Genomic DNA, 23,418 nt, shown 5'->3' on the forward strand with positions numbered 1-23,418 from the left:
AGCCGCGCCATCTGGTGGTGACTTACAGCCTCAACCAGTTCATGTCCAGCTTTGTGTAGATCATACAGCAGCAGTCCGCTGCTCTCCGTCTTTGTCCTCAAGGCAACTGCGCGCGCTGCCTTGAATGTAAACCCAAGCTAGTTTTTATTTCTAAACGAGTATTTTGAGCCATCTATTTAAAGACTGTTAAACGATCAGAAGAATTCAAAGATGGTTTTAGTACATGTTGGATACCTGGTTCTACCCGTTTTCGGCTCAGTAAGAAATAGAGGTATTTATTGCATTTATTTGTCTTAAACCATTAACATTAGCTGTGTACGAAATCTTCCAAAAATACCCTTTGCTTGCTAACATAGCTAGCTACGATCACTTCCCTAGATAAATATCACACGTCGACCTTGGTGGTAAATCCGCTCAGGCTGTAAGCCAGCAATAAAAATGAATTCTCTGTGGCTCTTTGCCCTCCTTTGCTGGCTAGTAAGCAAGCGACAAGGGAGGATTTCAAACAATCGTTGCATGACTGATTTCTGTTTTAGGGCAAGCTAATCTGTTAGCTAGCCAGCTAGCAAGTCAGTGTTTTTGGAAAACACTTTAAATTCGATCGTCTAACGAGGCACATATAGTAAATTTGGGGGGATTATTATGTTTTGTGTAGTAACCACAATATTATTATTTTTCCCCTACGTGTTAATGTACGTGTGCGGCCAGCGTGTTAGCCAGATCCGCTAAGAGACTATGAAGGCCCGAAACAGTAGCAAAGGCAGTTGATTCGTGTGCGGCATTTTGTAGCTGATAATGTCTTTTTATTTATTTTACACCGCAATCAACCTGTGCAAACATACTTCTTTTAACCTTTAATAAATCCTTAAACACACGCGACCACTCACAATTGTGTTGTCGGGGATCAACATTCAATCTGCAATTCTTTGTAATGGCCGCTGAAAACGCCTGATTTGTCAGATCTTATACAGTCGCATGATACCAGTGTTAGAATGTGTAACTGTAAGGTGGTGACCCGCAGTGGCATCTGGGTATTGGCCGCTAATTTTACATTTCATACCAAGTATTTATTCCTAAACTCGCATTTTGAGTGCGGGGCTCTCAGGATGAGAAATCCGCTACATAGCTATCTAGCTAACTATGCTTAGCTTGCTCACCTCGTCTACTAGCTGCCCGACTGACTAGCTAGCTGAGCGAATGTAGCTAGCTGGTTAACTAAGCTAGCGTGGCACTGATTTTTTTTTTTTTTCTCCATGGAGTGCCATCAACGATTTCATTGTGCTTTTATTTCTGTTTCTTATTTCCTGTCTCATAGTATCGAGGCTGGCTCTACATTCTGCATTATCCGATCTTTGTCGTCCCCCCTCCATTGTGTAGCTAATGATCATCTGCTGCTGTGTGGTGTGGCCTCTGCCTGTTCTCTGCATTTAGCTGTTTTGTGATCCCCCTTCTTCATTTCCTCTTTCCATCCGAAGACGACATTGGTATTTGAACACCCAAGAACAGTGCCCTTATGTTAAATGTTAAATACTTAAAATAATAAAAAAAAAAACACTGAGCTAAAATGTGTTTTCTCTATGTTAAGTTGACATAGTTAACCCGTATACAGTAGACATTAGAGAAGCTGATTCATGTACATCCCTTCCAGCCTTGGTAGTCAACATGTGTAAATTCCTGTAAAGTGGATGCATTTTGCAGTTCATATTTCTTAATCATAGAAAGCATCATGCCTGTTGTACCAGCAAAGGTACATTGTACCCATTCAATGTGTTGGCTTTATTTATCATTTGCAATTGGGCTCATTTATAATTATTTAGTTTCCAGTCTTAATCCTGGAGTACCTCCTGTCCTGCACATTTGAGTGTTTTCCCTGTTCACAACATGCCTGATTCTAGTGGCCCCTTCCTGATTTCAAGTGGGTGTGTTATAGTGGTGAAAACATTGAAGTGTGCAGGACAAGGGGTACTACAGAACCACGGTTGAGAGCCTGTGCCCTATATGGCTATGGAGAGATCTGGCATTAAAAATAAGTCCTGAATAAAAAAAAAAAAAAAGGAATGAAACCTACTTTGCAATGAAACGGCCACACAAATGTTACACTGCACCTGTGTCGATCACCCAGACATGTGCCACATTACTTTAACCGCTGCCTAAACAAGGCTCATCAATACACACAGCATTAAAAACAATGATGCTAATTAATTAAGCACTTGACTTGATCTCTGCACTAACAAATTTCAAAATGCTATCCATTTCACAGGGATGTTTAATTTCCTGCACTGCTACAATTATTCTCTAATAGAGTGAAAATGTCTATTGTTTGGTTGTGGTTTCTCTACCTTTTGTTCTGGTAATAGACTTCAATGCATGAATCACATTATTCATATTATTTTTATTCAACATTTATTAGACTCCAATGTAATCTTTCTGTAGAAAAGATGTACCCTGCTGTACTGTAATGTGCTGTAGCAAACACATCTGCTCATTGGATGCTGCTTTTGTTCTGTTTAACCCTGTACGGAGCATGGTGGGCCTTGCCTTTGTTCAATGTTGTTTTATTTGTTGCATGGTATTATTATTATATTATTATTATGACACAAATCCACCTATACTAATATTTTTCAATAAAGAATATAGTATTTTTCCTAACCTCCAGTGTGCTTCTTGCTGATTTCCATTTATTGCCCCCTCCCCACCTCCTCCCTCCTGCTGTGACAAAGATATATTCTTTGCTTTTTTTCATCATGGGAGCTAAATGAGTTTATACATGGCCATTATGTTGTTTATTTAGGCACTTGAAGGTGCAGTGGGAACCCAATGGTCCTTAAGTTTGGATAAGGTTTTTTAAAAAGATCAGCAAATCAGAATTGTCTTGCATTGTATTATTAAAAAAATAGGTGTGTGTGTGTGTGTGTGTGTGTGTGTGTGTGTGTGTGTGTGTGTATAGATAGATAGAAAACATTTTAAATGATGTTGGTTATGAAACTTTAAAACTGCACCTTTAAGTCTTTTCTTAGACAAAGTTTCTGACAAAATGTATATATCCCGATGCCGTGGTGTGGGGAAGTATCCAAACATTCCATCACTGTGATTGATTATTCTTTCTTCCTCTAACATCTGGAAGACATTTTGCCATTGTGTGTGTGTGTTTGTTTTTGTTTTGTTTTTTTAACACATGTAGTAAATATAAAATAATCAGATTTCTAAATAAATAATTTCTTTTTTGTTCTTTACCATTAAAGCTTTAACACTCATTAAACAGGCTAAAATCTTTATAACACAACCAGGTTTCAGTCAAGTTTTAGTTTTAGACCCTCAGATTTGTTTTGAACTAAAAAACAATTGTAATAAACCCTTGCTGTTTAAAATTTTATATAGTTTATATATTTTTTTTTCCATCTAGAGCTTATAATAAACTTTATGCAACTAGGATACCTAATCCAGGTGTGTTTGTAGGTAGCACAAATCAGAAATAATGACTGGTTGACCTAGAGAACCAAGGAAGAGCATTTACAAGTGATCTTAAATCGAGGCATATAGAGCTAAAAAAAAATCCAGAGTTTTCACATATATGCAGGGCATTGATTATTCTTTTTTGTGTGCACAGGAAGGTCTTTTGTCAGCTCATGGAAAACAGATGTTTCCTAGCTTGCCAATTACTGCTTTACCTTTTGAGGTTCTCATGCTTTTTTACTTAAGTGTAGACATTCTGCACATTTTTCATAATTATGGAAGATGGCTTGAAACGTTCAGCCACATGTCTTGACTAGGTCCATGATTGTTCCATTTTAATTTTGTTAGTTCAAATATGAACTTAATTATTTTCCCAACATGCACTAAAAACAAATTATTAATCATGCTCACTGTTTTATTTGTTGTGTAAATATTTAATGAGAATTTTTTTGCTGTGGTACTTTCCCGCATGCTTTGCCAGGACAATTGTGGACAATTGTTCACGTCACTTAGTGAATTCTTCATCTAAGCCAAACGCATAGATTTTCCAGGGTCTTTGAGACGGCAGGTGTGGCCAAGGAACTCCCTGTGAGGGGCTCAGCTAGCTGCTTGGAATAGTCAGTGAATAATAGTAGACTTGCTTGCATCTGTTGCTGAAGTGTCAGCTGCTGAGAGGTGAGAAGTGACCATGAGAACCAAAATGAAACTATACACTGCTGCTGACTGCCCGCAAGATGCCCTGGTAGTATTACAAGCCAATAAATCTGCATAAAACACTTAAACTTCCCCTTTGCATTCTTTAAAAATGTAGAAGGATTTGGGTAGATTGAGAGGTGATCAACCAGCATTGTACATTCATTTTAAAGTCAGCATTTCTACCCAAAATGTAGTTAATGTGGTGTCATTGTTCTTGCAGGATCTCAGTTTAACAGGCATCAGCATAGCCATGCTACCTCTTGCCGGCATTTCCAAGTAGGGCCTCAGGCCCAGATCCCTGTTGACTTCCCAATGCCCCATCCAGGACAATCACAGGCGGGCATGAACCCACACCTTGGCCCAACGCACCAGCCAGCTGCCCCGTTGCATCCTCCCCTTGGCCACATACCAGCACCACAGTTCCAGGATATCCAAGGCCCCCCCTTCCTACCTCAGGCTTTACACCAGCAATACCTCATCCAGCAGCAGATCCTGGAGGCACAGCACAGGAGGTTCCTTGCGCAGCCCAGGTCAGACAATGGCAAATCTAATACTCTGGTACATACTATGTATCATTTGGATGTCATCTAATATTGACAGGAAAAAACCCTAAAATGACCAAACCACATATTTCTTAATTAGCTGATATCAACCTTTGGTTCTTTTAAGCAGGCATGCCCAAGAAAGAACAGCACACCATCCCCAGGCGATCCGTGCCCCCTATGAATACACCCCCTCCATACATGTTCCTCCCCCTCCACCTGTACAGCAGCAGCCACGCTATCTTGCTGAAGGAACAGACTGGTAATTTTTTTAAATGCTCATTTAAAAAAAAATATTTGGTTACTCCATAGAGTTACAGAGAATTTTAATTGCAGTTATTAGCTCATGAATATTAATAGCTAAGTCAAGTACAAAAGAACAATGACAATAAGTAGAAATGTTAATATTATTGTTCATACTCATAATATCAAATTGTTAATATTCATGGTAGTAAACTATAAAGTACCCCGGAACCAAACTTCAAGGAGATCTATGTGGAAATATTTCGCAGTTAACATGATTTCTATGCAAAAGATGACTCTGTGATGATCGGTTTACCCATGCTTTCATGGTGCTTCTTCTCAGGGACTTGAGTGTGGACCCTGGTCTACCTCATTCACACTACCATGTCCCTCAGCTCCCACAGCACTATCAGCACTACCTGGCCTCTCCAAGGCTGCACCACTTTCCCAGAAATGCATCCTCAGCTCAAGTGGTATGTGTTCCACCTGTATAATTTATTGCAAAATGATATGCACCAGTTGAAAAATGAATTATGGAAGTTGTTAGTTGTTGTTAGCTCTGTTTTCAGTCCAACTCACTGTCAGTAAGTTTATTTAGGAAGTTTATATGAAATACCTTGCAGAGAACATGCACATATTGTTCGAAACACTGCCACATTCAGACAGTTCTAATCAGCCAATTATGTGGCAGCGACTGTATGCAAAACATCGTGCAGTTACAGTTTATGAGCTTTATTTAAGGTTGAGCATCTAATTTATATGAGGTACTTTATTCTTCCTGGCAACCTGAACTAATCTGGCCCATTTACTCTAACCTCTTTAATCAACAAGGTATTTACACCCCTAGAACTGTCACTTGCTTAGTATCTTTTGTTTTTCAAGTATTCTATGTAAAGCCTTGAGACTGTAGTGTGTGAAATTTGCAGTAGTTTCTGAAACACTCAACCAAGCTCATCTGGTTCTTACATTCACATTTCAGAGATCACACTTTCTTTTTATTCTGATGTTTGATTTAAAAATGTACTAAATCTCTTAACTTCAGTATCTGCAGTGTTATTTGCATAACATTGCCATGTGACAAGCTGATTAAAGAACTACATAAATGCACAGGCTTTATTGATAATGTGAACAGCGAGTATATGATGCTGATGTGTTTAGTAACACTGTAACACTGTAACTTCTAAATTGGATAAACTATTGTGGTTAAAAGGAACATTTGTCTTATTGGTCATGCTTTTTACAGGTTGTCCATGAGATCAGAAATTATCCCTATCCACAGTTACATCTATTGACACTGCAGGGCCTCAATCCCTCCCGCCATGCCACTGCTGTGAGGGAAAGCTATGAGGTAGTATCAAATCCTGCTCTGTACAGGAGCATTAATTACTTTATTTATATATAATTTACTTTATTAATATTCATTATTAAAGTTCCCTTTAAGCCCTTGTGTAGATGGTAAAAAAGACCACAAATGGATATATATTTTTAATTATAGGAACTCTTGCAGCTGGAAGACAGACTTGGCAATGTGAATCGAGGGGCTGTGCAGACCACCATTGAAAGGTTTACATTTCCTCATAAATACAAAAAGGTGAGCTGAACCCACTTTTATATTCTAATAAACAAATTAGAAACAGTTGTTATAATTTTATAGTGTATTGTAAATGTATCACACAATATGTTCTAGGTACAATGCATTTCTCTAAACAAAGACTACAGAGTTTCCAAACTACCCACAGAACATCCCTACATTCTACCTTTATTAACCAGTGATAAAGATTAAACCTTATAGTGGCCATTATTTCTTTCCATTAGCCATGCACTTACTAACATGTTTAAACATGGTACTGCTTCTGTACAGCAGTGGCTGTATCCTGTCACAACAGGTCTGTTGGAGGTTGTGTAAATCAGGCAGGAAGAAACTATGGGGATTTGTTTTAGAATAAGTACTTGATATGCAGGGAATGTAGAAAAGCTGTCAAGGATCGTGGTTCACCAATTTTATCTACACGTAGGTGGGATTTGTTTATCAGACTGGGACCTTACAGAGACGTATGAATATGAGGATATGGTATTGTATTTGAGCTGCATATTGAAGAACCATCTTTTGGACTAAATCTTTGAGCCACATTGAGCCATCTTGGAGAAATTATTGCTGCAATAATGTGGGCTTAATCACCAGTGCCACACTGCTATTTAATTGTACACATTTTTTAACTTTCTATTTAAATTCCTGGTATTTCTTTATCTTTTTGTACCCATTTGTCACATGATTAACCACTATATACTTAAAAAATGAAAACCATTTTGGGTTTTATAAACTGCATTAAATTACACAATACATTTATTAATGTAGGCAGCACTGTGTTGTATCAGTTACTGTTGCCACTGTGCTTGTTTTACTGTCTGTGGAGGTTTTCATTCTAATGATAATGATAATAAACATGGATAGGAAAGTATACATGCTTCTGTTGAAATGGCAGGTGTGCACACCATTATAAAACAGTAACTCTGCTCAGAATGAAAAAATCACAATCAAACTTTATTTATTATTAGTAATTATTAAACACCTGTCAACAATGATCCTAAATAAAGAGCAGCTTTAGGATTTTCTTGACAATTCTTTTTTTATTTCATCCTACTGTTTAAGGTTCTGAAAGTGCTTACAAAGCATTTACAGGATCTCATTTTCGAAAATGCATCAATGCAAGTTTTATCATTTAATCTAGTATATATTTTTTTTCTCGGCTCCCACAAGGCCAACAATTGGCCATATGTCCAGAATTGTCTAAACAATGTCATCAAGGAGGCTGTCAAAAAAAACAAAAACCTCCAAGCCTGCCTAAATCACCCAAGTCAAATTGAAATCATTTCGGTTATGACTTTAAAATGTATGTTTAATTAAAAAGACAGTTTATCAAAACTAAGAACTCCACACTAAAGACAAATCCTTCTAAATGAACCATGTTGGTGGCAGCATCATGCAGCGGTGCAGCTTCTCTGCACCTGGGATTGGGGCTTCAGTTAATATGAAGAGGGCATCATGGTTAGCTCAAAATACCAATCTATTTTGGCACAAAGTCTGATGGGCTCTGTTAACCCAGAAATATTTTACCCTTTAACTAAATTCAATTGAAAACCTGTAGAATGACTTTAAGTAGGCTGTGTACATCAGATCCCCTTGTGGAGATGATTGATTTGGAGCATTTAAGCAAGGTAGATTGGATTAAAATTGTCAAATCTAGAACTGTGAAAGCACATTTTCTGGTAATAGAGCACTCTGTCCTTTTGGATAAGGATCTACCAAATTAACAAAGTAGTAGTCAAGAGCTGTGCATTCACATTATTTTTTTTTTAAATACGCTATATTATTTATTTTTATAATTTTCTTGTAATTGACCCTGGTCTTGTTGTTTTGTAAATGCCTCTTCAAATTATTCTCTCATCCTCGGGTGTTGTTTTTAGCTTGCTATAATTCCTTACGGACATATCAGTGCATTTTTTACATCCTTGTGTGTATTTTTGTATTCTGTAACAGAGAAGACCACTGGAGCTGAAAATAGGGATGGATGAGGATGAGCTGGACACAGATGAAAAATGTACAATCTGCCTGTCGATGCTTGAGGATGGAGAGGATGTGAGGTAGTATGCAATTTAAAATGTTATATTAATCTGATTAATTAAAATTAATCTGATTATAAATTAACTTGGTTATATTTTGTACCTACACTGTATTATAGTATATGTATATTACATACATGTATATTTTTTGTTTGGTTTTTCCATCAGGAGATTACCCTGCATGCACCTCTTCCATCAGGCTTGTGTTGACCAGTGGCTTTCAACCAATAAGAAGTGTCCAATTTGCAGGGTGGACATTGAGACCCAGCTGACTCCGGACAGCTGATATCTCCTGTAGCGTTGGTGAAAGGTCTGCCATTTTTCCCTGTCCCTTTTCGGGTACTTTGCCAAATGTCTGTCTCTTCATCACCTCTCACCTTTGACCTTGCCTTCTGAGCCAACTCGAAACGTGAAACTTTAATCCATGTCGGATTAAAGGTGAATAGCAAAGTGAGCGAAATGAAAAAGAGTCCGAGGATTCATGGAGAAGAATGTTCAGATCTGCGCGAGTGTCCAGGGCAGGTTTCAGTGTGACTTTTTGCAGAGTCTGTCATTAGGATGGTTCCTAACGAAGTCCCCTGCATGGACATTCAGTGTGTTTAGGACAGTAAGTGCATCCCCTGGATGATCTCAACTGCAGATAACATAAAGCTTTTCCTCTGTCACAATGTTTCATAATGCATTATAACAAAACTTTATGAAGCTTTCAAATTTCCAATTGCTAGTAGTAGTCAGTCATGTATTTCAGGTGTTCTGCATTCTTCTACAGTGCAGTTAATCAAGTAAAAAAAAAAAAAAATCAATATTCAAAATGAGTACTATGTGGGAACAATATGTGAATGAAGATAGTAAAGTAGTATGAAATGTAATTAGTAGATAAAAAAAAAGGTGGATTTCAAACAAAATCTTAATCCTAATAAGGAATGTGTAAAGGAAAACTTTATTCTCACAAGTCGAGTTATCCAGCGGTATGAAATGACACTAACAATTATTAACTGTAATTATCAGAAGTGATATATAATATACTTTCTGTAACCATGGTGACAGCAAGACCAGGCTTGATTTAAGCTGTGACAGTATGTATTTGTGCTTGTGAACTCTCCATGCTTAGAAAAGTATCCTCAAAATGCATGTTCTGTGAGAGGCTGAGGCTTGTTTTCAGGAACATAAACGGAAAGATGGGCAATTTGTGCATGACAGATATCTTACTAATTCTGAAGACACTGTGTTCTCAACATGTCACTGAAGAAACCAGGAGTGAGATGTATACCTTAATGCCTGTAGGACAAGCACACATTCTAATAACAACAGCCTACTTCTCAGTGTTTCCATTAGCAATGTACGTGTGTGGTATCGCTTGAAAGTACAGCATATGTAGAGTATGAAGCTAACTAAGAAAGCAGTCATATTGTGCATGAAAACTGTTGCTGCCATTTCTGGGGGAGATGAAAAGGGAGAAAAGCCATTGTTTTATAGAAACCAAACATAACTTTTCTAAACTGTATTTTGAGTTTATTTCATTCTTTCCATTCTGTTCTTCATGTTTTTTTTCCCCTAATATTGAGGATTATGCCAACCTATTTGTGGGGCTGTTTCAGCTTCTCACCATTTTAAATAAGTAGCTGCAATGCTGGAATAATATTTATTGTTGTCTTAATGTAGCTAGCTGTTATTTTTGTAAATGCACTATATTATGAGGTTGCCTGACTTCGATGTGATTGTGAATGTTTCTCTTGTCCCTGCTTATGCATTTGCACTCAGTGACCTGTCTCTTTGAACATGTACACTGCGGTTGCTCCTGACAGTATACTCCATCCAAAAAAAAAAAAAAAATAGTAGCGTGGCTTAACTTCAGTCATTATTTCCACTTGTATTACTTAAATTATTTGAACCCTTGCTTAAATGTATGTGACATCATGGCTTAGTAGCATTTCTGACACTAATTTGACAAAAAAAAGAAAAGAAATTGCATTGCAGTGCAGTGATGCATTGATTAATTACAACTTGCTTGTTTTTTTTCGCGTTTCCCTGGATTAGAGGCAATTCTAAACCATTGTGGTAAATTGTATTTGAAAAACAAAGAAGTTTCTATTTCTGTTTCACTATAAATTGGCTTTATTATTATCACAATTGTCTCAGTGAGAGTTTTGTGTAGCTCACCCTTGCTGGCCTTTTTGTGTGTGAGCAGTGTTAATGTCTGTTGAGCTTCCTTCTGTTACTTCAATGAAAACTTTTCTTCAGAAGGTACAGAGCAGTCTTTTTTCTCATTTCCTGTGTGCAGCATTCAATAGTTTACACAGGATTTTGTGCAGTAAAAATGCCTTAAGTATTTAACAATCATAATTTATTACTAACTTAGCTCTATGGGTGCATATTTAAGTTTTGATTTAGTTTAGCGATTGAATCAGTTTATTTATTTACATAGGCATAATGTGTATAAATACCTCATCGTGCATATTTTAATGGGAGTGCTTTGCATGCATTTGTTATTTAAAGGAGAAAAAGAGAAACTCAAGTTTAAAAAAATTCAAAGGGGTCTGCTGAAATGTGTCAGTGTGTGGTGCTGTGGATTTGGTTACATTCCATTAATGCGATTTCAAAGAATTATTTAGCTGTGATCTAGTAGACAAACTGCTATAGACTGGAAATGTTTTGCATGTATCTCCTATTTTGCACTCTCGGCTTGGCTACCCTCTCACTGGCATTTGGAAAATGTGCACCATACTCTTTTTTTTGTTTGTTTGTTTGTTTGTTTTTGTTTTAATTCTTCTAACTTGGTTAGTATCTAACATTTTTTAAGTATTACAACACAGCTTAGTGCAGAGTGAGATGTACTGTGATTAGCCTCTTGTCCAAAATGCTTTACATTAGCTTGATTTCTATTAAATAGAGATCAGTCTTTTTTAAAACGTTCTGTTTGCATACTCACCCCTACTCCCCCAATTCGTACTCATTTTTTATACTAATAACAGGGTCTGAAGCTAAATGTCTGTCTCAAGATATATATCACTAAATGTAATGTGGCCATTATTTATTCTTTTGATGTTTTTAGATGACGTGACGAACAAAATTGTCAAATATAAAAAATAAAATACAAATAAAAACCTCCCATGAAATATATTTAGCTCTCAGCTTGACCAGGCACTGATTTTTTTAAAGGTGCAAATTTTAAACAACATGGCATGGTACATTAATTTAGAGTAGATTTAGCTAATAAGGGCAGAAGTCCCTTCTCATTGTGTCAAATAATTGACCCATCCCAAAGGAAAATAATTTTCTTGTTTGAACTGACAAACATATTGGAACTCCCTATTTATTTGCAGACGCCTGATATGATCTAAGACATGCCTTGTCATATGATTTGTCCCACCAGCCTTAAGGTCTTTTTCCTTGCTCCACCACACTAGAAGATTTTGGACATACAGCAATAGTATTATGTTTTGCAAACAGAATGAACAGTAGATCCTAAAGCACAAGCTCTATAATGCATGTCTTTCTCAGGTTTTAATATACGTATGAGAATGGATAGATATGTTAAAATATTTTACCATAAATCTTTCTGATGTTTTTTCTGCTGCTGATGTTAAAAAAAAAATATTGAATAACCTGCCAGTGAAAGGGAAGTGGCTATCTTTGTATAAGACACTGCTGTTGCTGTTACTGCGCAATGTTTTCTGACATTAATATTTTATAGTTGAGTAGAAAAAAAATATGTATTGACAATATTTAAGCAATAGCTCGATGATCATCATGTACGATAACTAGATTAAGTGTATATTGCGTAAAAAAAAAAATTAGATTCACTTTTGGTGGATTTTGTACTGTATTTATTACTAATGATGCAAAAAGTTGCATAGCTTAACCCAAACTGTTCTTTCTTTTTTAATTTCTTGTCTTGTATATGACCTTTTTGTATGTGTTTTTCAAATAAAAAAAAAAAAATAAAAAAATGCTTCATGATGGCTCTATTATGTCAAATCTAATATTTCATTTAGGTAAAAAAAGTAATAAATAGTTTGAGAATTTTAAAAATTATTTTCTAAAATTAACAAACTAATGAAAAATGTAAATTAAATTGAAAAACCAACCTAACATAAAAAGTGTCAATATCTGGGGAACAAAACTCTATCAATTCTTCCGTCTGCCTTTTTCTTATCCATCCATTTTCTGCAAACAAATATTGTGGTCACCCAGTTGGCAGTGTTTGTAATCTCTACACACTCCAGGAACCAGCCTGGTGCTTGACCAGTGTTGTCATGCTCCACGTTTACTCTCTGAAGATCACCCAGGTCAAGTGTCTCCAAAATGAAGCGGTCAGTACGGGCCCTCTCAAACAGGTTCCTAAACTTCTGCTTCAGTGGACGCTTCCCTGAGTCTCCGTTCACACCGTAGATGGTAATAAAGACATTGGCATCAGTTCCAGCTCCCTTCACATCACCTGTGATGATTATAATCTCATATTTAACAGGAACCAAGCTGCGCACTTTGCTGGCGAAGCTCTCCACACACTTACTACACTCAAAACTCATAAACTCGAATTTCTTTGTAGTAAGTGGTATCTGGGCATTGCAATAAAAAAGGTACCTGAAGAGGTATGAGGGATTGACACAAAAGAACAGAAAACATTCTATTAAAATGTTTTTCCTGTGCAAGTAAATGATCTATAAATTGTTTATATTGCAATTGTAAAAGGTAAGCTCACTTGTTTCCCAGCTCTTGTTCGGTCACTACCACTTCTTCAACATGCCAGTAAGCCTCGTTCTTTACTTTTTTATCTTTTGTTATATGGGCCAAAGAGATAGTCACAATATCTCCCAGAAGTTTGGAGGAAAACTCAAATGAGTCAGTCGCACCCCTAAATTACCAACAAACAAATTACAGTATTTATGAATGCAATAATCTTATAGTACACTATAACTATGTACCATATAACATTGCAGTAATGTAAACATCACACTGTTCATTTCTTATGTATTACATTAACACAATCAACAAGGACCTCTATATTGCAACCCTGCATTTTGGACTTTTTGCACAAACTGTATAGTTAACATCTTTATTATTTTACTAGTTTATTATTTTTTTATGTTTTTTTAAAAAAATAATTTTAAAGCACTAGCACACCATGACATGTACATGCAACCCATACTCCGCAATTTCCGGACTATAAAGCGCACCCATATATAAGCCGAATTTGACAAAGATTTTTATTTTGAACATAAATACGCCGCACCTGTCTATGAGCCGCAGGTGTCTACACTGAAACTAATGAACTTTACACAGGCTTTAATAAAAGACAATGTCTGTTACATGGTGTAATGGGTGAAATATGTTGTGGCTCCTTTAGGAGCATAGCGGTATTTAGGGAATAGCCTGCCACTGCATTTTTCCGCTATTACTGCATGTGTGCAAGACCGAGGATTATGTACTTATTATTTTCTAATGCTCATTTTTAAGTTTCTTTGACTAACCCGCAACGCTGTTGCCAAGAAATATAAAAAAGCACGAGTTTTGGAAACCTGTCTGTGCTTATATGATTTCTGTTGCAACTGGAGTTAGTGAGCGCTCCCTTCACCCAGACTCAACGCGCTACAACGGCTTGTATCTAAACAGTAGCCGACCAAGAAAGTCATTGTTTACTGTCTTCCTCCTTCCTTTCACAACTATTTCTCTCGGGAGTTTATCTTTTGGCATCGTCGTGCGTTTAAAAAAAACTTTTTTTCTCCCGATGCCGTGCAGCTCAGAATACAGGTGAGGTGCGTTTTTTTGTTTATGTTCGGAAATTTCATTGGTCTAATGTTATGGGGCTCAGTTTTTTGGCTTGAAATTTGTGAAACCGGGAAAAACCCAGTAAAAAATCATAAATAAGCCGCTTCGTTGTTTAAGCCGCGGGGTTCAAAACGTGGGAAAAAAGTAGCGGCTTATAGTCTGAAAAATACGGTATTTGGCAATAAAGATGATTCTGACATGAAAGCATGATGACAGAAAATAAATAAATAAATAAACGGATAAGCTGAGTTGTTCTGGTCTGCTGAGTGGATCTTTTAGGTTAAACTCATTAAATTCTAACAATTCTTTGGTCAGAAAACCAAATCCCACTTTGAGAACCACTGTTAACCTAAGTTCTGTGAGTTGTGTAAATTCATACCACACAAATCTCTTTTTCTTTGAAGAATTTTCCAGCATGAACTCTTTTGAACGTGCTCTCCTCCCCTCAAGCAGTATGCACACATTATCCTTCGTTCCTGCACCTTCATAGTTGGCTGTAGTAATGTCGATATTATATTCTAGAATGAACATATGAAAATGTTTTTTTTAGTGTAGGTTTAGGTTTTCCTTTAAACATAACTGCTTGCATTTATCACATGAATAAAAAAATCACATCAACAAATGAATCTGAAATTATAAAATGTAAAGCCTGTGTCATACTGGTCTTGTCACTGAGGTCCAAGATATCATTGTTGGCACAGGCAAGTTCCCGAATAATCTGGCCATCATCATCATTTTTGGCCAGCCAGCGGTCACAAGGGAATCGAAATGGTTCACTTATTAACTCGTCTTTTACATCAATGCTTTCTAAGTGCCAACCAGGAGCAGGTCCTTTAGGCGAAAAAAGAAAAACAAACAAGTATTTTTGACATGATAATAAATACTGTAATAATATTACGTTAGATGTTATAATGTGTCTAAAGCAGTGGTTCAGGGCCAGCAAGGCCTTCTCTGCTGGCGTAAACATCACCAGAATCACTAACTTACTTTTACTCTATATATATATATATATATATATATATATATATATATATATATATATATATATATATATATATTTTTTTTTTCCCATGAATATGTATTAAATATTCCCAATAGTCTATTAATTTTTTTAATAGCTTTTCTCACAGTCGCTCTGCCTCAAGTAGTGTATGTTTACGTTATTTTTTTTCTCCAATCAAAGTTTTTCAACCGTCACATCTCATGTTGCCACACTCAAAGAAATCTACCATGGGGCCATCAGAGTTAGTCCCCTGTGCAGTCCCCTGTAGCGCAAAGTACATGTTGCTGTTGATTTAACCAATCAGATTTTGAGTTGGCGACACTGAGGCCATCAGCAGGCGTTATAATGTCTGGATTTTCATGCTTTTTGATTGAATGATTAGAGAGCACTCTAGTCAGAGCTCACAAACTGCATCTGCTCAAATATTTTTTATTTAACTTTTTTTCATTCCATAATGGATGATGGAAGAGAAGAAATTTATTTAGTTGCAAATATACTTAAAAGGCCATTTTTCAAGATAGACTTTTTAAGAAAAGTTGGACATAGGGGGGAAAAGGTCAACCAAAACATTTCAAAACAGTTGTTAAGCTTTTTCAAAAAACATTTATACTTTTGAATTACCTTTCCCATAAAATTTACAAGATTTGCCGTAATTTAAAATCCCCAGGAAAACCATAATGCATGGAAAAATAACGGGGTCAACTTATGAGAGGAGACTTTTTGAATTGCCTGAGATTCCTGTCTGTGAAGCAACGCTCTGTTATACTGTGTTTTAGTGTAGTATTCTTTCTTTCTATAGTCATATTGTCATATTGATGGTATTAAGAGGTGGATTGATTCGGGTAGGACACCACTGAATGCCTAGTTGTAAAATGCACAGCACACCACAGGTCTAAAGTCACTAGGCAGAGTAAAAAAATATCTTACCCTTATTGTCATGCCATACTCGAACTTTGCAAAGCTCTCCCAGACTGAGGATATCTGGAAAGCGGAACACATCCACCTGATTGCGCTCAAATTTGTTCCTGTTGCTGCTCTCTTTCAGTGCTAAAGTACCCGTGTCCCCATTTTCTCCAAACACAATCAGGAACACATTAGCATCTGTGCCTGCACCTGGAAAACCACATGTGTATAATATACTTGATTCGTTTGTGTGTTTCTTTATATCAGTTTATGACAAGCGAGTTCACATTTCTATTTGCAAACATTTTGTATTTTATCTATTATGATCTTAAAAAATTGTGTATATAATTCTGCTTTATTACAATTTGCTTAAATTATAGAGTCATCTCATTTTATCATTGCATAGCTATTAAATAAGGTCACAGCTGGCATGATTCCAGTAACAGTTGTAGTTCCATGAATAACCTGAAGAGAGCAGTGTTGTCAGTAAAGTTTTTATTTACATTTATGCAATAATTCAAACGAAAGAAAAAAAAACATGCATGTGTGACCTACCAGCAATGTCACTGGTCTTAACCTGAATAGTATAGGTGGTTTTCTCCACCATCTCCTCATCGTCCACCACTGCAGGGAGCTCACAGACCTTCGTCCTCTTTGGCCCTTTTGTTTTGGATAGCCAGTCCTCATAGGTGAAAACCGACACTTCCTCAGTGATTGGGTTTCGCATGATAATCTAGGTCATGTAACATGACAAGAAGACAATGACAACAACGCAACATAAAACCTGAACACTGTTTATCATCCGCTATCTTCAACCAGATTACCGTATCCAGCAGGTGACTCATTGTACTGTCAAACAATAAAACACAGTTGGCTTGTGTGTAATTGTAACCAGTAATATCAATAAAGACTCACTCAAGTCATTAATGTCAGGCTGTATGTTTAAACTAACCTTGTCAAGGAACCAATCGGGTCGGCATCCTGTTCCATCGATGCGAACTCTTAACTTTTTAAGTGGAGCAATGTCATCTATCTCCAAATTAAAAGTGTCCTGCTGATCTCTCTCAAACCTTGGATATGTAAATAAAAGTCAGATGCCATCTTAAACATTTAATAACATTATGATTAGCTATTTGAGGGTATATCTAGCACCTGTCTTCATTCTTTGGTAACAAGATCTCCTCTGAGCTCCCGTTAGCCCCAAATACCGTAATAAATATATTCGTGTCAGTCCCTGCATACTGGGTGTCCCCTGTAACAACTGTAATCTCATAGACAACCTGAAGAAAGAAATTTAAAGATTTGGGTGACTAGATATCAGTGGTCAAATAAAATAACATCACTAACCAAGTTATTAATTTATTTATAGGCCCATCCAGGGTGTATTCCCACCTGGGGCCCATTGAAAACCCAGGATCCACCAGCGCCCTGATCAGTATAAAGTGTTTACTGAAAATGAACGAATGAATAATTATAAATAAGAAATAACCTTTTGAATTATATTAATAGTGATGGCATCAAGTATATTGAACACTCTTGATGTGAGACCATCCCCTCTATCCTTTGCAAGCCAGCAGTTACATTGGAACATATATTTGATGCCTTTGGTAGGAACTGCTACAGCAAGTTCCTCCACCAGCCAGCAGCTTTCTGGAGTAGCACCATTATGGCCTAACTGCAGAAAGAAAATAGAAAAAGAAGAGGTAGTAAAGAAGACACGTACAACTTTTCAATTACATCTGCAAAACAATTTCTGACTGAAGCTCATGGCACTGTGCATTTTACGTCAGGTAGGTCCAAAAACATCAATAATGCATTTGTCTTGCCTCGATTTTTTTGATTTCTCCTACATCCAACCCATAGCATTCAAAGTGTTCCATACTTTCAGCAGCAAAACATTTCTTTCCTTCAGGAAGGTCAAGCCAGAGTCTGTCTGTTTCAAGATCATTTGCACCTATAATGATCACAAAGACCCTACTGGTGGTACTAGCATCATGGTCTGAGCCTGTTGACACCGTAAAGTGATATGGGATCACTGTGGATTAGAAAATATAATATATATTTTATATATATATATATATATATATATATATATATATATATATATATATATATATATATATATATATAATCAATATGCAGATTTAACAGGGGAAATATTCTTAGATAATACAATCTAATCCCAATTTAAGTGTTTAGAGTCAGCACATAAAGTTTCTTGTAACATGTATTTTAACAACAATAACTAATACACAGTTATTCAAATTAATATATAAATTAAACCTTACCAGAATTTTCCTCTACAACGGCTGATTTTTTCTTCTTTTTCTTCTTGTTCATATTGTTGTCAAGGCTTGGCTTAGAATTTTGGGGATTCCTTTCACCTTCATATCCCTGGTAGAATGGCAAGTACCTCAGGTAGATAATTCAGTATTAAAAAAACAATAATTACTTTGGTTTATTATACTTAGGAATCATAAAACTGCATAAAAGAACCATTGAAAATGTAATTTAAACTTTCTCACCTTGACATAAAATGTTCTCTCAATCCTTTTATCTTCTTTCTTTTTTGAGAGCCACCTTTCACATAAGAACATGAAGATTTCCTCCGTGTCTGTATCCACAATTTCTACCTGCTCTAGGAACCAGTCTGCACCTATCATAGAATTGTCATGCCGTATTTTGATCTTAAACACTTGCCCAAGGTCCACAGCCTCAATGCTGAATTTATCAACCTAGAACGAAGAATCAGACACCCATTGATGTGTAACAGTGATATTGTATATATACTCAGATAGTGTTTATGCATGCTGTGCATGCGTTTATGTTTTCTGTATTAAATTTGGAGAAATACTGTTCAAGAAAAGACATACTGCTCCTCTCTTAAACTTATTCTTGTTGGTTTCTGATTTGCGGAGTTTGCGTTCTCCTGTGTCTCCAAGTTCTCCATAGATAGTCAGGAACACATTGGCATCTGTTCCTGCTCCATACATATCACCTGTTCTTACAGACACTTCATAAGTGTGAGCTAAATTTTTTGTAAATACAAAAAAACATGAAACAGTGGTTACAACAAAAAATCTTTGTAAAGAAATGTATTTCTAATTAATGTGTTTCTATTACTTAACAAGTATGGCAGAACAGTATGTGGACACCTGACCAATCACATCCATATGTGTGGAAAATTCCAGCATAGATTTAGTGTCTCTTTGCTGTTACATTAACCTCCACTCTTCTCTCAAGGCTTTTTAATGAATTTGGAGATTTCATAGAGGCAATGTCATACTGGAACATGTTTGGACCTCTTAGTTTAAAGTGAATTCTTAATGTCATAGCATACACAAATAGTCTAGACAACTGTATGCTATTAAATTGTATAGCAGTTTAGCGGAAACACCCACATATGAGTGTGGTGGTCAGGTGTCCACAAACTTTTGGCCATTTTACATTGTAACATTTAGTTAGTCAGAAGTTAGTCACAAGTGCACAGCAGGGATCATACTTTCCAATGCATCTTCCACTTCAGTCTCAGTGCATTTCAGTGTGCCATCTCTCAGAAGCCTCTCTATAATGATATCTGAGGGTACCAGCTCCCTTACAGTCTCACCATCATCTTCAGACTTTGCCAACCATCTCTCACATGGAAAGATGGTAGTCTCAGATCCCTTAAAGAAAATACAAACTCACAACTATTTCTGGTAATTACTATCCAGAAAGAAAACAGCATCAAATTTTACTACCTTTCCTTTCCTTAAAAGCCTTCTAATCTCCACTCGGTCAAGATGCCACCCAGGGTTTATGCCTCTGTTGTCATGTCCGATGCGAATCTTCTCAATGATGTCACCTACATCTTCCAGCTACACATTAACAAAATGCATCATCATGTAAATATACATTTATCAAGCACAATAGAGCTGAGAAAAGGTAAGTAATTTATAAATTATTATTAAAGTATTTAATGAGCAGTAGTATTAAATGTACTGTGCTCACTTCCACAATGAACATGTCTTCTGCTCCCCTCTCAAAGTACATGCGCCTTTCTCTTTTATTCACACAAAGATACTTTTGGTGAGTACAGACTCCATTTTCACCATAGAGAACAATAAAGACATCTGCATCTGTTCCTGCTCCAAAGATGTCACTAGTAAAGGTTTTAATCTCATAGGGCACAACTGTAGAAAGAATAAAAAAACATCAGAGAAAATCACAAGTCAATACTTACTTTTTTAAACATTATATGGCCAGAAAATGCAGACAAATGAACAATTAAATTTAACTGTGATTTACATTTGTGTGTGAGTTAAGCTTTGTAGGAGCCCTAGAAGAAATATGATAGATAGATAGATAGATAGATAGATAGATAGATAGATAGATAGATAGATAGATAGATAGATAGATAGATAGATAGATAGATAGATGACATTGGGATCTAATGAAAGTGTGTATATATAGTGTCAAATATATTACTTACATGGAGTGTACACCTCAGTCTGCAGTTCAGCTGGGTACAAATCTCTTGCTAATGCCCCATCATCTTCTCCCTTATCCAACCAGCGACCACATGGGAAACAGAGTTTCAGACCCTGAGAAGGTGCATTAATCTCCACCCAATCCAAAAACCAACCTGAACCCCCTGAATGAAAGATAGAATAGAATAGAATGTGTTAACATCATTTTACTACTGTGTTGCCATTGATATTCAGATGTTTATTACCACTAATCATATTTCGTTCAGCAATTCTCCTTAAGATTAGACTCATTTTCGACTTCATTGCTATGATACACATTGCTGAACAAAGGTGTAAAGGAACACCTTTGGTCCTATAACATAATGTTATATGAATTCTAGGATGCAGACAGCTTTGCTTGCAGATTTTAGAAGCAGTTCATTGTATCCAATAAGAACATAAAGCTTAAGTTTCTCATTAATCTGATGCTGACTTTCAGCAACATTCTATCAAAATTAACCAGGTTTCTTCTGCAAACATCTTACATAGTAAAACATTTCAAAATCTTACCAGCATTGTCATGACCAATTCTGATCCTTTTAAGTTCTCCAAGATTAACAGCTTCCACAGTGAATTCATCTATGTATCCTTGTTCAAACTTATTCTTGTGATTTTTGCTGGCCTTCAGGTTAATAATTCCTGTAGAATTAATGAACAATCAAAAAAAACAAAAAAAAAACTAACAGCAGATGATGTCAGCACAAATCACCCATTCACACAAACCTGTATCATCATATTCTCCATAAAGAACTGCAAAAACATTGGCATCTGTTCCAGCATATTTCTTTTCCCCAGTCTTAATCCTCAGTGTAAATGTTGTTGACATGGCTGTAAAAAAAAAAAGAGAAAAAAAACCCCACAACATTCCTCTAAATCAGCAGTCTTCAACTAAAATTGCTTGCAGTCCAGTAAATAAACCCTTCTCGTCAGGTGAGGTCTGGACAATTATATAACTAAAAACATGAATTGATGTTTTTTGCCAGACAAAAGAAATGAGTGTAGACAACATTTTTATTGGACACTGTAAATGAATAAATAAAAGGAAAAATAAAAGATAAATAAAAGAAAAAGCTAAGGTATTTTTGTTTCTGCTGAACTGAGTTGAACTTAAAGATAGAAGCATCTAAAACAACTTTCCTTATTTTGGAGAATGCCATTGTTTTTAACCTGCTGAAAGTTTCACTACACACAACTGCACATCTGCAGTTGTGGAAGTAAATCACATCACATCCACAACACATAATATGTCATGAACCTTTTCTTTACCTTTCTGCTCCAAACCTAAGGTGGCTCCTAAATCTTCCTCGTCCTCATTCTTCTTCATGAAAGCCTCATCCACAGGGACCAGTTCTCGAACAATCTGGCCGTCATCCTCATCAACAGCCAACCAGCGGTTACAGGGGAAGTAATACCTGCATTAGTATTACAATTCAAATGTTTTCATTGTAATGTATAACAGTATATATTTTAATTAAAAACGTAATAAATCAAAATTAGTAGTATAGTTATCTAAAAAATAAAAAATAAATAAATATATATATATATATATATATATATATATATATATATATATATATATATATAAATAATTGAAAATATTTTTAGATTTAACTTATGTGTTAAAAAATTATTTTCAAAGGCACACTCACGTAGTGTCATCTTTTGTATCTATAATCTCAACTCGGTCCAGGTACCAGGCTGAGTTGGCATGTTTATTGTCATGATGGATTCTTAGCTTTTTCAAAGGCCCTAGTTCAATTGCCTTTATTGTGAACACATCTTCCTAAAACATTCAGATGCAGCGGACTTGTCATCAAATGTGATCAAAATAAATGACAATAAACAGAATGACCTTATGTTACAAAATAAAACTGTCCTTACAATCAAAACTTCAAAAGTAAAAAAAACATGTTAAATTATATATGATTAGTTCACATTAAAACTATATTACACCAGCACACCTATTTTAAAAATCACCATATAAGGTTTCTTAGAGTTAGAGAACAAGTGTTCATCAAGTGTTTCTTACCTGGCCACACTCAAATTTGTTGAGGTGGTTAGATTTCTTCAGGGGACGCTCCCCAGTGTCACCACTCTCACCATAGATATTGATAAAAACATTGGCATCGGTTCCTGCACCCCACATGTTGCCCGTAAAAACACTGACTTCATAAATATTTTCTATGAGAAGATATTGTCAAATGGTTATTTCCCTTCATGAACATTAATATTCATATTATAGCTGATTTTTTATGATGGTACAATAAATCAAGCAGCCTGTATGTAAATGGATGAATATAAAATAGATGTTTCTTGAGATGATGATTAAAGGTATTGAATGTATGTATTTCTTTACCCTCTAGCTCCTCATTGCCCTCAGGTAGAAACTCCACTATCAATTCCCCATCCTCCTCATCTTCAGCCAGCCAACGGTCACAGGGAAAGGCCAATGTCTTTACTACTTCCTGCATCACTTCCTCACCCTCCTCATCCTCATCCTCATCCTTCTTTTTCTTCTTTTTGTTTTTCTTCTTGTCTTCTTTCTTCTCTTTCTTAACCATGGCCATGACAAGGTATTTCACTTCCACTTTTTCTAAGTACCATCCAGAGCCAATTCCTGATCCATCATGACCAATGCGGATTTTAAAGATATTTCCAACATCTTTAGCTTCAATCTGTA

The 23,418-nt window shown here is 36.1% G+C and overlaps 2 protein-coding genes across 4 annotated transcripts in view; one reads left to right on the forward strand and one right to left on the reverse strand.

The window, feature by feature from the left end:
* rnf165b (ring finger protein 165b) lies at positions 1–12,451 on the forward strand. Of its 3 annotated transcripts, none has more exons than XM_046871204.1 (8): positions 1–271; positions 4,370–4,679; positions 4,819–4,953; positions 5,278–5,407; positions 6,178–6,282; positions 6,430–6,525; positions 8,473–8,576; positions 8,724–12,451. In XM_046871204.1, exons 1-8 carry the CDS (start codon positions 211–213, stop codon positions 8,839–8,841), a joined length of 1,059 nt encoding a protein of 352 aa, XP_046727160.1. In that variant the 5' UTR covers positions 1–210; the 3' UTR covers positions 8,842–12,451. The 3 variants fall into 3 exon arrangements, 2 of the variants coding, with proteins under 2 accessions (XP_046727160.1, XP_046727161.1); XM_046871205.1 differs by having other exon boundaries at positions 4,822–4,953; positions 8,724–12,448; XR_006928290.1 differs by lacking the exons at positions 4,370–4,679; positions 4,819–4,953; positions 5,278–5,407; ... (2 more) ...; positions 8,473–8,576; positions 8,724–12,451 and adding an exon at positions 1,316–2,649.
* The window catches only part of loxhd1b (lipoxygenase homology PLAT domains 1b), a 20,021-nt gene continuing 8,968 nt past the window's right edge, over positions 12,366–23,418 (reverse strand). The window contains exons 20-42 of the mRNA XM_046871203.1: positions 23,095–23,413; positions 22,768–22,919; positions 22,388–22,521; positions 22,005–22,150; positions 21,462–21,566; positions 21,249–21,377; positions 20,702–20,863; positions 20,221–20,402; positions 19,971–20,087; positions 19,733–19,895; positions 19,104–19,258; positions 18,756–18,965; positions 18,519–18,624; positions 18,057–18,235; positions 17,720–17,905; positions 17,383–17,510; positions 17,183–17,300; positions 16,786–16,963; positions 16,255–16,440; positions 14,985–15,155; positions 14,704–14,842; positions 13,258–13,410; positions 12,366–13,139 (exon numbers count right to left, since the gene is read on the reverse strand). Of these exons, the coding sequence (XP_046727159.1) occupies positions 12,659–13,139; positions 13,258–13,410; positions 14,704–14,842; positions 14,985–15,155; positions 16,255–16,440; positions 16,786–16,963; positions 17,183–17,300; positions 17,383–17,510; positions 17,720–17,905; positions 18,057–18,235; positions 18,519–18,624; positions 18,756–18,965; positions 19,104–19,258; positions 19,733–19,895; positions 19,971–20,087; positions 20,221–20,402; positions 20,702–20,863; positions 21,249–21,377; positions 21,462–21,566; positions 22,005–22,150; positions 22,388–22,521; positions 22,768–22,919; positions 23,095–23,413 (3,999 nt within the window). The 3' untranslated portion in view covers positions 12,366–12,658. The remainder of the gene's footprint in view (positions 13,140–13,257; positions 13,411–14,703; positions 14,843–14,984; positions 15,156–16,254; positions 16,441–16,785; positions 16,964–17,182; positions 17,301–17,382; positions 17,511–17,719; positions 17,906–18,056; positions 18,236–18,518; positions 18,625–18,755; positions 18,966–19,103; positions 19,259–19,732; positions 19,896–19,970; positions 20,088–20,220; positions 20,403–20,701; positions 20,864–21,248; positions 21,378–21,461; positions 21,567–22,004; positions 22,151–22,387; positions 22,522–22,767; positions 22,920–23,094; positions 23,414–23,418) is intronic.

This window comes from Silurus meridionalis, chromosome 17 (genome assembly GCF_014805685.1).
Source record: "Silurus meridionalis isolate SWU-2019-XX chromosome 17, ASM1480568v1, whole genome shotgun sequence".
NCBI lineage: Eukaryota > Metazoa > Chordata > Actinopteri > Siluriformes > Siluridae > Silurus > Silurus meridionalis.